Source organism: Gavialis gangeticus, unplaced genomic scaffold (assembly GCF_001723915.1).
Source record: "Gavialis gangeticus isolate Ggan-Ray unplaced genomic scaffold, GavGan_comp1, whole genome shotgun sequence".
NCBI lineage: Eukaryota > Metazoa > Chordata > Crocodylia > Gavialidae > Gavialis > Gavialis gangeticus.
This window is the reverse complement of record NW_017728964.1, coordinates 13,330,875-13,343,911: the sequence shown is the minus strand read 5'-3', so window position 1 is coordinate 13,343,911 and position 13,037 is coordinate 13,330,875. Positions and strand designations below refer to the sequence as shown.

Below are 13,037 nucleotides of genomic sequence, written 5' to 3'. Positions count from 1 at the left end.
CCGCCCGGCCCCGGGTGCAACTGAGCGCGGCGCGGCGCGGCGGCCATGAACGGCTCGCTGAACACGTCGGGGGGCGGCGAGGCGGGCTGGCAGCCCGAGGCCGTGCTGCTCCCGCTGGTCTACTCGCTCATCTTCCTGGTGGGCACGGTGGGCAACGCGCTGGTGCTGGCCGTGCTGCTCCGCAACGGGCAGGTGCACAACACCACCAACCTCTTCATCCTCAACCTGGGCGTGGCCGACCTGTGCTTCATCGTCTTCTGCGTGCCCTTCCAAGCCACCATCTACACGCTGGAGGGCTGGGTCTTCGGGCCCTTCCTCTGCAAAGCCGTGCACTTCTTCATCTACCTGACCATGTACGCCAGCAGCTTCACGCTGGCCACCGTGTCCCTGGACAGGTGAGAGGCGGCAGGGGACGGGCTGGGGCGTTTCCTGAGCTCCCCCCTGGCTGCCGCCTCGGGTGCAGCTTGGCCGGGGCTCGCAGGTCGCTCCCTGCAACTTTTGCGGGGTTTCTGCCCCAGCCGGAGCAGGAGGTGGGGGGACCATGGCCTCCCGGGCAGCACAGCCGGGGCCGGCGGGGACGGCAGCCGCGGGGTGCGGTGCGGTGCGGTGCTGGGGGGGAGGGGGGGGACGCGGGACCCCTGTCCCACGCACCCAGCTGGCTCACCCGGGCTCTTGGCAGGGCGAAGGGTTCCTCTGCCCGGAGTCTCAGGCTGCACCTGGAGAGCTGCGAGCTCAGATCTGCGGGTTACACGCGGGAAGCAGCAGTTCAGAGGCAACAGGGCTCGCGGGCTGAGCTTTGCAGCTGAGCTCCGGCAGGGCAGACCCCTTGGCAGGGGAAGGACTGCGGTGAAGGACCCGGTCATCCCTGGAAAGGAGCAGAGGAACTTGGGTCGGGCTCATGCCCAGGAGTGGGACAGAGAAAACCAGGAACACTTGCTGGGAAGTGTCCAGCTTTGCAGAGGGGAGCTCGGAGCCAGGGCTCACTTCTCAGGCCACCGCTGGACCTGATTCTCTTCTCCCAGGGCCAGTCTCTCCTCTCAGGGCAAATCGGGAGTAACTTGATTGAGAGGAGAGGAGCTAGAGTAAGACTAGTGTAAGGAGGGGAGAACCTAAAGAGAGACTTCTTTAGCAGGGCAGGGGAAAGGGGGTGTGGGGGTGGGACAGGGACTTCAGCTGTGGTTTAAGTGGAATTCATGTAGCTCCTTTCCAGCACAGAGATTAGCTACAGGAGAAACCTAGGAATCCAGCTCTACGCTGGTACATCAGCATTTAGGATTTGCCCCACAGCTGGGGCACAAATAGACAATGCGCTGACATTCCTGCACAGACTCTGCATGGAGATTGGTAGAGTGCTTTTGAATGTGGAGTAAGCTCTTTCCTCCTTAGTGCTTGCTGGGTGCATCATGATCTACACATGCACTTTACTGTGGAGTTGCACAATTAACTCCACAGTAAAGCATCACAGTTTACATATGCACTCGTATTAGGGTGCAGTAAATGAATTCTGCTGTGGGATAGTCCTGCCCAGGAGAAGTACTGTCCTGCTGCAAAGTACTTACGTGTGCTGAAACACACTTGTTGACTGCGACCAGGGCTGGCTGGGGCATGAGAGTGCTTCAGTGCTGGGGCTGCCTGCCAGCTAGCTCTGCACTGTAGCACCGTCATGCCCCCGACAGCCCTGATGCCACTGACTGCCACCTGGAGCCCAGGGCTGACCCCAGGCTACCTGCTCCGGGTCAGCCGCTCCCAGGAGCACATGAAGACGCTGCATCCGGGAGCATCTGACTCTGGCACAAACTGTGCTGGAATTTATTCAGGCACATGAATTGCTCATGTAGATATGCCCCCTGAGTCCACACTGGGAATTAGTCCAGAGTATCCAGTGTGCCGTAAGTTCACACCTTGGCTTATTACACAGTAACTTCCCTGGAGACAAGCCCTCAGGGTATGTCTGCACTACAAATAAGACTACAAATAGACTTAGCCCATGTTAAAGCAAATTCTCACAGGGAAGTAAGGCTGAAAGGGACCTCAAGAGATCATGTAGCCCAACCCAGGACAGAACCTGCAATCTTGAGGTTATTAGCACTATGCTCTAACCAACTGAGCTAGAAGTTAAAATCCAAGTTAGGACCTGGCAGTTGTTTTAACGCAGCCTAGAGCTGAAATCTAAAATTGTTCCCTCTACACCTACTGACTCATTCAACTACAATTGGCTTGTCTTTTCAGGGGTTTAAGTAAAGAACAGACTTCTTTCAGTGAAATATCATTTACCAATAGTTACACAGTTTGACATTTCCATAGCATTGAATGCACCAGACTAAAGTCAGATGCGTAAGGAAGTGAAGCATACAGGTCAAACTGTGTTGGAAACCAAAGAGAACTAGATCTGGATCAGGTACAAATCCAATGAAAGCAGGGCTGAAAAAGGCAGGATCACTCATGAAAAGCAAATGGGACCTTAGTACATGAGAGTGTTCATTAAAGTGAAGGATTTAAATGGAGGAGCAGAGTTCTGTGGACGCCTCAGGTCTTGTGGCAGAATTTATTCAGAGCATCAGAATGGAAAACATCAGCTGAGCTGGCAGCTGGAAAGCTGACAGCAAAGGAACTCCATAGGACTAGTTTGCAAATCCCTTGTTTCTACTGATGTGCAGTTACTTACGGATTATGTATACATGCTGGTCACTGCTGACTAGCATAAGAAAGAGGTTTGCAATCTGGCCCCAAATGATCAGAAGCTCACCAGTTTTTGAAATTGCTGCAAGGACTGCCGAGCTAATGGGAAATACAGGAGGCGGACGAAGCATCTTAAAAGAAACTTGAGGCTGTATTCTGGTACATACATCTGGAGTGAAGCTGTTTGGTTCTAACTAGTTGCTGTAGATGTATATTGATATAATGGGGTTAAAACCTGTCTTTGGATTGTTTTCACCAGCATTGGAGAACTGTGTTGGTCAGGTTATTAGAAACTAGAGAGAAGCAAAGCTATTTACTTACTGTTAAGTGATCCTGTCATAGGAGGTTCAGAAGCAGATGTGGTAAGATAAGCCGTAGCTCCTGGATGAGTTAAGGAACTACTAGAGAAAGATTATTTGTATTTTGATAGGCTGCAAAACAAGCACATCATTTAAAGAAGAACAAGCAAATTCATTCTAGTAGACTCTTTCTCCTTCCTATCTAATGCCCTGTAATTGTGTTACCTGAAAGGCTGTCTCTCCAACATGCCAAGCTAGTAATAGCAATAGCAACAATTATAATATAATCATATATACTAATGATAATGGGAACAATACAGTGACTATTCCAATTGGGGCTAGGGGCACTGGGTACAGCAGATCTAAGATTGCTTTTCCATTAAAATCATCTTACATGCCAGCAACCTTTGCAGGTGCAGCCATCTCTAATGAAGGCAACCTGCAGCTTCTGACATTTACAATCTCACTTTGCTTGCTGCTGATCTTGGCCACCAGTTCATCCTTCCAGTGGCTGGGAGGTAATTTATTTGCAGCAGGAAAGAAAAGTGATTCTTGAAGCTATTCTATTGCATTTTTTTTTATTCCTGGAGCTCAGGGTACTTGAAACTGGAGAGATCTTTGGGTCTTAAGAACCAAGTGAAAAAGAACCCCAAACTCCTTTGTGTAACACCCTGTCCCACAAAAGCAATTTTAGAAGAGAAACTAGATAGAAAATTGGCTTTACTTTGCCCTTAAGAAAGCACGATTTTAACTGGTGTTATTGTGCAGTTTAGTGTCTAGCATGCACTTGTCATGGAAGGAACTTGAGATGGGGGTGTATAATTAAAGCTGATCCAAGGCCCAGTTCTTCCCTGACACCAGAGTAAGATCAGGAGTAAGTCTGTGGAAAGCAGTAGAGCTACGTGCATGCAAAGCTACTGTAAAATAAGCGAGACAAAAATCTGGGCTGTTGGAGTGTGATCTACAGACAGGAGATGGCAGAGCGATAATTTAGACCTGTACGTGATCAGTGTGTTCCCGTTGTCTCCCATTATGGGGAAAAAAGCAATGGGACCAGTGCGCAAGATCAAAACAAGCACATCCTGTGCTTCTCATCTCCTCTCTCTCACTAATTCATCACCTCTAAACAACAGCCTCCTCACCAATGCCTTTTAATGCTTAAATACACTGAATCACACCCACCCACAGCCAGCAGTCCCCATAATGGAGTTGGCATCACATACCCTCCATGAAAAGATGGACCACTATTTCAAAGAGGCACCATTTCTTTTCATTTTTTAGGCACTTTTCCGTCATCAGATCTTGTTGCATGACCTGCTGCAATTCCAGGCTTGCATTTGAGCAGGGTAATTATATTTGCTCACCTTCCTCAGAAGCATTGGGTATTGGCTGCAGCCAAGGCTGGGGATTTTGACTGGGGTGTGCTAGTACTTTTAGTGGGAGTGAACAACCCAAATGTTCTTCGTTAGAGGGTCTTGCTCCTTTGCTTAGGGCCAGACTGCTCATCACATTTGTGATCAGGAGGGAATTTTACCCCACAGCTGTACTAAGCATGGGCTGTGGGGTTTTGCCTTCCCTTGTATGGCAGGTGAGTGGCCCCATTCCTTGCCTCTTTCAACTAAATTTCAAACTACTTCCTATCCCTGCAGTGGCAGGACACTGTCAGTTCCTTCATGCCACTGTTTTACCTGTGACAAGTTAGGATGTTCTTCAGTTTGGAGATATTGTGCCTGGTATTTATGCCAAGGGGTGTTCATGAAGTTTTAATAAGTTGGACCACTGGTGCTCAGCCTTCTGGCTCTGCCAGTCCCTGGGCCCCATGTGTGAGGTCAGGCCTAATCTAGCATAGGGATGGCATGTACTCCAGTTGCTAGATCAGGCTACTGCCCTTCACTCTTGCTGTTATTGTTACCCATGCTAGCTAAGTGAAGCTAGTTTATGTATACTGCTACATGGTCCCATCACACCTCTATTTTGCTGTGTAGACATGCACTCAAAAACAGAATGCGACGGAATTGGAAATTGTACTAGGAGGGTGAAGTTGAGCATTTCAGTCGTTTTTCCTTGTGCTCTCCCCAGCTCCTCAGGCTTTGCAAAGTTCTCTCTGATGTAAACAGAACTGTAGTTTTGTTTCTCTCTCTCTCTCTCTTTCCCTTCTAGGTATTTGGCTATAAGATACCCTCTGCACTCCAGAGAACTAAGGACCCCCAGGAATGGTCTCACTGCCATTTGCCTCATCTGGGGTCTTTCCTTTATTTTCTCTGGTCCCTACCTCAGTTACTATGAGGAGTTCCAGACAGCCAACCTCACTGTCTGCCATCCCATTTGGAAAATCTCCCAACGCAAGATCATGGATCTCTGCACATTCATCTTCAGCTATGTTATCCCAGTGCTGATCCTGAGCCTCACCTACGTGAGGACCATCCGTTACCTCTGGACATCTGTGGACCCCATTGAAAACATGTCTGAGTCCAAGAAGGCTAAGTGCAAGGTCACAAGGATGATCATCATTGTAGCTGTCCTCTTCTGCCTCTGCTGGCTGCCCCATCACCTGGTCATCCTGTGCGTCTGGTTCGGTTACTTCCCTCTCAACCATAACACCTATGTGCTTAGGATCCTTTCACACCTGATCTCTTATGCCAACTCCTGTGTTAACCCCATCGTCTATGCCCTGGTCTCCAAACACTTCCGCAAGGGCTTCAAGAAGATCTTCATCTGCCTCTTGCACAAGAAGGTGGCCAACAAGGTTCATGTCGCTCAAGCGACCAACACGGTCAGCACCTTAGAGGCAGATCTGACAGAAGTAACACACATCAGCGAGCCTCCACATGCCAGGTCCTCCACCTGCTGCCAGTTCCCAGCCCAATCATGGGGGGAGGCAGAACTGGTTGGACGTCCACAGAAAACAGCCACCTCCTTCATCACCTTCAATGTCACCTAATGGAATTTTGTTTCTTTCAGACTTTGAAAGATCTTCTGAGTCCAAGACAGTTTCATGGGGACCTGTACAGGACTTTAGGCTTAAACAGACCTCATATGGCTCTCCCCATTTACCATTAAAATGCTCAAGCAGGTATTTCACTCTTAGGGTGATGCTGGTTTCTAGCCTCTTAGGCAAGAGAATGGCCAAGATTTATACAGAGAATATGGTTTTATGGATGTCCCGTCAAGATCACGTGGCTCCAGCAATCAAAATCTACTTTCTCCCAACCAATTTTCATGCACAATAGCATATTATTTCCTGCCTTGTTCTAATGGCCAGTGAGTGGGCTGTTTTTTATTTTCTATTTTAACCCTCCCAGTAAGACGCGAGTGATTTGATTTCCTTCAAGGATTTTAAAGGTCAGAAATAATTTTGCTTTTTCAATGCAGGGAAAGGGTTTATGGAAGCCATGTCTTAGTTCACCTGCCATAGGACTAGAATAATCCTAGAATAGTTTCTAGAGCTTGCTCTGACCTTCTCAAATAGAGATCTCCTTCCAGCTCATTACTGGATTGGTAAAAGGCTTTTGGAAATAATGGCCAAAAGTGTGGAGGGGAGAGGGCTGCTTGCTGACAAGGATCTTAATATTGTCATAGAGAAGCATCTAAAGAAAGCCAGTGAAGAGTGACCCAAAAGTCTCACAGATAAAGCAAGAGGAAAAGAACAAGATCTGTTGAAAACCTTTCCACTTTAACTAACATTTTTCGTTACTGTGATTTAAGGTGGTCTTGCTGCTCTTGGCCTGTTTTCTTGATAGATATGTAGAACAGTAACTCTGGGCTGTGCTTCTAATTACCAATTACAGGACAGAGGCTGTGTGCAAGGCACATGCACAGAGTCCATGTTCAGTGGACCAATCATCCCACTGCTGCTGCTAGGAGGCTTTGCTCTGAATTCAACTCGATGAAGAAAGAAAGCTTGGACGGAAAGAAAATGACTGAATTATTTGGTTTTCTTTGCTGTCATTAGACACTTACATATTTAAGAGACTCTCTTCACAGCTCATTAAGTTTTTCCTTCACTGAGGTCACTATCTTGCATTTATATGACATCAGTGCGTTGCCATGGTGTTGGCTGCAGTGTCACAAATTGAGCGTTTCGAGTCCAGTTCTTCACGGCCAGGTTTCACGTGTGGTCACTTACGCTTATGCAACACAAGAGCAAAAGGTGGCCTTTTGTACTACTTTAGTCACATTTTGTTCAGGTGTAAAAAGCACCATGAGAAATGAGGCACAAACCTTTTTCAGTGGCATTGCTGAGGAGGAGACCCATGCCTAAATGTAGTGTGCTGTAGTCTTCGCTCCACTTTTGAATGAACCAGAACAACTGGAACCTAGGCAGGCTTGGAAAGGGGTAGCATTACACCAGCAAAGGCAGATTTGACCTTTGACATGACATTGGTTCAGCTAGTTAGGGCCCAACTGAACAAATCTGCCTGCTTGTTATAAATCCATTATGCATCAAGCCATGCGGTACATTGGAGTGCAAGCCATTTCCTGAGAAATGTGTGGCCAATGCTTAGATCACTGCAGACACCAGTCCCAAACTCTAGGCTGTTTGGCTCAATTAGGCCCCTTGTCTGTGAGGAATCTTTGAGCCCCGAGCACTGGTCCTGCAAGAGTCTAAGCTGCTACCTCTGATGTGCAAGTTACTTGCAACTTCCCCTCACCATAAGGGCCTTTTCACAGCTAAGACCATGCGTGTCATACTGGGTCAAATCAGTAGTCCATCTAGCTCTGTATCCCATCTCTGACAGGGACAGCAGTGGCTGCTTTAGAGCAGTGGTTTTCAGTCTGTGGGCTGTGGACACTTGGGGGTCTGCAGACTATAGGGGGTCCACGAAAGAGGACTATGATCAATCAAAAGTATGTGAATACCTACACTTGTAATTCCAAGGGGTGTGCATCTCCAGTTGAAGTTTTTTTTTTTTTTTTTAGGAGTCCACAAATGAAAAAAAGTTGAAAACCACAGGTTTAGGAAAGCATATGAACAGGGTATATCTGGTGTGATGTGGCCCCTGTAATACCCTTCTTAGTATTCACCGTCCTTGGTTCAGAGATACATCCATGACTTTTCCATTTAATAACTACTAATGGAACTATCATCCATGAATTTGTCCAGTCCTTTTGTGAGCCTGTCTATACTATCTGCCTCTACAACTTCCTGTGGTAAAACTCTGCCTTTCCACTCTGTTCCACTTATCAGCTTTCTTGTATTATCATCTGCCATCTGTTAATCAACCCTTCACTGTCCCTGAACAGACTGATCTGGAAAGCACCTACCTTCCTCCTCCTCTGCTACGATGTCTATAAGAAACCTGCTGGTTTATGATGGGTAGAGAGAAAAGTAGCAGGGAATAGTTGGTGTTCACCATAATACAACATATAAGTGTACATATATGAACATTAAAATTATATGTATTTGACTGTATTTAATACACTTTTTTTCTTTTTGGCTGCAAGCTCCTGGGATCAAAGATCATGTGTTGAGCTGTGTTTGTAGAGCCAAGCACAATGGATCTTGAGGCTCCCTGAGTCCCGGAGGGCAATTACAATGCAAATATTAAAAAAAGATTAAAAAGATGGATGTTTGCAGAGCACCTCTTTGGACATATGGGTAGCACACACCCTGGCTCCCCTGACCCTGGCTGCCTGCAGTAAGATTTTAGGTGAAGTTTTGTCTGTGCTTTACAGGCTTCCCACAGACTGAAGCAACAAATCATTTCCATGAATATAAGAGGTGTGAAGGTTGGCCTGGTCACAGTTTGGATCTCGAGGCATGCATTCAGCCTTCCTGAAAGTGATGGCTTAAGTGCCAGAGCCCTGCAAGAAGGGTGCCCAAGGGAAACAAGAGACTGATTTTGAGCCATGAACTAGATAGATGCTACTATTGATGTGATAGTTTGTGATGAGATTAGTCGGCTATCCATATATAGGAGCATGGGGTTTCTCTCTGCAGTGGGAATAGAGCAAGACAGACTCTCACACAGTGTATATACCTGTACTCACTACCATATTTTGTTGTTTCATACACTACATATATAGTACTATCACTTGAACTCTAACCTTGAAATAGGGCCATCTTTAGAGTGAAGGGAGCCCTACAGAAGACAGCTTGGAAGAGGAAATGACAAATTACCTTGCCCTGAACAGTCTGCCCTTAATATGATGTTTAATCCCAGAAAAGGCACCTTGATTAGTTCCCAATATGGGGTACTGGTTTAGTACCGACTCACTGCGAAGAGATATCTACTGAATTGCCATTTCTTTGCACCACTATATGTTCCTTGGGAAGCTCCTATCCAAAAACAGACTCAGCCATGTAGCAGAGCCAACAAGGTATTCCATGAATACTTAGTCCAGCATACAACTGATACTGTGTTGTGACACTAGGCAGCACAAACTGTATTAGATAGCGTGGGAACTGGAGGGTGAACCATAGGGTCTGTCTGCATCTAGCTGCCTCAATAAAGAATCACCTTTATATTGATGATACCCAATCTCCTTGTTACCTTGTGATATGCTGTGTTCTACCCTGCTTTCTTTTTGTAAAGTGGATGGAGAGTGACATTGCTTTTCCTCCATGAGGGTCCCAGCCGGCCTCCCAACAGACTTAAAGGATACAAGCCAAGTTAGAAACTAGTTCTGTTGATGATAAATACTTCTATACGCTGTGGGGAATGTTGGCTTATCTCCCTTTGCCTCTAAAGCAGGCATCTCTTGGTAAGTGTGGTCTCCTCCCAAGGGGGTGGCGGAGGCTAGTATGTATAACAGGGTCTGTGCATGACCTTATGGGTAGCAAAGGATACCTTGCATGAGAAGCTAGTGAGCAGATCTACCCTATGATATGTTGTTCCCCAGCAGCCCTTGAATGCAGTTGGCAGATTTCAGCCATGATGTAAACAGGAGTTGCATCTATATACATGAGCCCTGAATTGGACTTGTATTTGTGCTCTTTGAACAAAAGGCCTTAGGACCTGCATCTGCACCCAGTCTGTGGATTTTGGTTGAGTACCCAGCTTGAAAACCATTGCAAGATGGATGGGGCTTTGACCTTGACAGGGCTTCATGAAAACATGCTTCAGAGCATGAGATGTAGGAAAGCCATGTAGAAATCCTTCCCTAATACTTACTCTTAGTTTGAAAACCAAAATGTCTTGCTCCTTTGTTTATGCAAAAGATTTCAGCACAGATCTTGAGCTGACTGGGTTTGACCGTATGGGTTATACAAAAACTTTGGGGAGTGGATTTCCTTTTAAAGGCACTGACACACTTGTAGGCAGTAGACATAAGTTATTATAATCGCTAAGGGTGCTTATACACATGCAGAGAGGCTGTGCCGACATTCTGCAATTACAGTTATGCAATTAATCAAGTCTGCTGGAGCGTGGTAATGACCATGTTCCAGCAGACTCCAGTGTCACATGCATCAGCGTCCCTGCACTGAAAAATGGCAGCAGGGGTGCTTTAACTAAAGCTCAACCGACATGCTTTAGTTAAAGTACACCTGCCACCATTTTTCAGTGTGGGGACACTGATACACATGACATTCCTGGCACTTTAATTAAAGTGGCTCTCGAGCATTTATAGCTGTGCTCCGGGAGTGGGCAGGCAGTACACTTTACTTAGAGCAGCTCTGAGAGCTGCTTTAATTAAAGCACCTGGAATGTCGTGTGTATTAGCCTCCCTGCACTGAAAAATGGCAGTGGGGGCACTTTAACTAAAGCTCATTGAACAAACTTTAAAAGTGCCCCCGCCACCATTTTTTAGCACGGGGATGCTGATACACGTGACATTGGAGTCTGCTGAAGTGCAGTAATTACCACGCTCCAGCAGACTCAATTAATTGAGTCTGCTCCAATGTGTTGTAATTACAGCACATCAGAGCAGCCTTAACGTACGTATATAGGTGTCCTCGGAGCTGTTCAAATTATAGTGCCCCCCCCAACCCCAACATCTATAAATGCCCAAGGATGCCGAGACCTAGACACACCTGTTCATTTGCCTGTCAACTGGAATCAGGTATCATTCAAAAGGAACCATGAGTCACAGAGATTAGTAGATTTTTCTTCAGGGCTCTCCCTTGCTGCCATATCCAGGGGATCCTTACTAAGGCAGAACTTCCCTGGGAGTCATGCTGTTGAGTTCGATGGACTAAGGATCAGGTCTTGAATAGTTAATTCAGAATTGGGCCCTACTGACGATCCAAGACACAAGGATCAAACCCAAATCAGGATCTGAAACATCCCAGCAGCCAGGATGTTTAGCTCTGCATTTTGGGTTCAAGGCCATCTCTACTCTAAACACCCAGGAGAAAGCAGCTCTATTTACAACAAGATCCTCCTGTTCCAATCCCCATTGCTTTGATTCCTCTTGAGACTCTGAGAAGCTCTTGACTGTCAAACATTTTATCTTCCCCATTAAGCCTTATTATAACAAGACCCAGCTACCCCTATAAAGAGGACCATCAATTTCCCAATGCCTTATATCAATAATAATTATATTTAGTCTACTCATGCCCACAGCATGTCACAGACATAGATTATATAAACAGTTCCATTATTTATCACTGCATTTGTGTCTTAGAGCCAAGCCTTTCCCAGCAGAGAAAATACTTAATAAGCATAAAAAGAGAGCCTATATTATCTGACTCTACCTCTCATACTTTCATTTTTCTCCCCTAGCCCTGTAATTGAGGGAGTCTCTGTTGGCTGATGGTTAGATCTCTTACCAAACTGCATAGGTTTAGAAGCAGGATTTGTTTTTGTCTCAAGAACAAGTGGTTGAATTAGCTTAGCCACACGTGCAAAAGCTCAAAGGCAAAACAGAAATGACAATGAGGGATGCTAAGACAAGCCAGGGTTCTCCCCAAAACTAACCATTCCTCAGCTAAGAGGTCAATCAGCAGAAGGGTATTTCCATATCAAACTCGTAGGAACAGAGAACTGGGAGAAACCAGCTGGGTCACCACATCCAACCCCTGGACAGCTCAGGTCATCACATAAAAAAAAAGTTTGTCTAAACTAGTCCGCAAGAACCTCTACTCCAGCCCTTCCTACACACCACAGCCACAAAGCACCCCATCAAAATTAAGACCTTTAGCACAAAAACTTGTAGACCCTTCTATAGTTCAGATGATCAGGGATCAGAAAGGGATCCAGACAGACAAATCAATCACAATACAAGGCACTAGCTAGTTTCATTGCACATGAAGATCTGGAAGTGGTTTCCTTCATTGGGAACCTCCCTACTAGCAAATTCCCACCGTGTCACCTTTACATTTGCCCTTTGGTTTAAAGTCTGTTTCTGCATCTTCTTTCTATAATAAGGGAGACCACTGATATCTCCCTTGCTGAATGGTCACTCTGGCTACCCCAGGCTCCTCTGTTGTCTACATGTTAGTAACACTTTCCATCTCCTCTCAGACTACACTGCTCATTAGCAGCTCAATAGCTTGACCCAACAAGTGACTTGATGGAAGTCTCTCTTGTTAATGTGGCTCAAATTGGAATGCCTCCAAACGTCAGCACTGCACAGGAGAGACACGGAGGAAGGTGCGAGACATCCACCGCTGAGCTTCTCTAATGGAGCTTACACTGGAGTCAGAGGGAATGGACACTTCCTTGGTTGACTCACCGGGGCTTGAGTCAGAGGCTTCCAGAGAGAGAAGCCTGGGCTGTTATGACTTGAATTAAGGCTTTCCAGGTGGGGCTGTGACAAATGCACCTCCTCTGGGACCACTCTTATAAACTCACCAGTGGATGACCTATGCAGACTATGTTTCATGGCTTAGTCCAGTTGGTAAGGAAGGAGGCTGGGAGTCAAGCGGTCTGGATTCTTTGCTCCATGCTGCCAGCAACTTATTGTGGGAGCCTGGGCAGGTCACTTCACCTCAGAGCTTCAGTTTCCCCACACGTAGAGCAGAGGTAATGACCCTGATGGTCCTTTTTACAATGCTTTGAGATCTCCCAGCTGACAAATGCTTTATAAGGACCAGGTGAAACAACTTATTAGAGTGAGATGAAAGCATTGGCAGTAAAAGGGAATGGGAAAAAATATGAAACCCATGTATTTTTA

At 46.4% G+C, this 13,037-nt stretch overlaps 1 protein-coding gene across 1 annotated transcript; it reads left to right on the top strand.

Annotated features, from left to right (window-relative positions):
- Positions 1-45: 45 nt before the first annotated feature.
- Positions 46-6,405, top strand: GALR2 (galanin receptor 2). Its single transcript, XM_019503120.1, has 2 exons — positions 46-395; positions 5,139-6,405. The coding sequence occupies exons 1-2, from the start codon at positions 46-48 to the stop codon at positions 5,917-5,919; spliced, it is 1,131 nt and encodes a 376-aa protein (XP_019358665.1). The 3' UTR covers positions 5,920-6,405.
- Positions 6,406-13,037: the final 6,632 nt, after the last annotated feature.

What these genes read in the sequence shown, in the direction of transcription:
- GALR2 (XM_019503120.1), top strand. Translation starts at nt 46, where the DNA reads ATGAACGGCTCGCTGAACACGTCGGGGGGCGGCGAGGCGGGCTGGCAG. An exon ending in GCCACCGTGTCCCTGGACAG is followed by an intron (nt 396 to 5,138) that starts GTGAGAGGCGGC and finishes TTTCCCTTCTAG; the next exon opens with GTATTTGGCTATAAGATACC.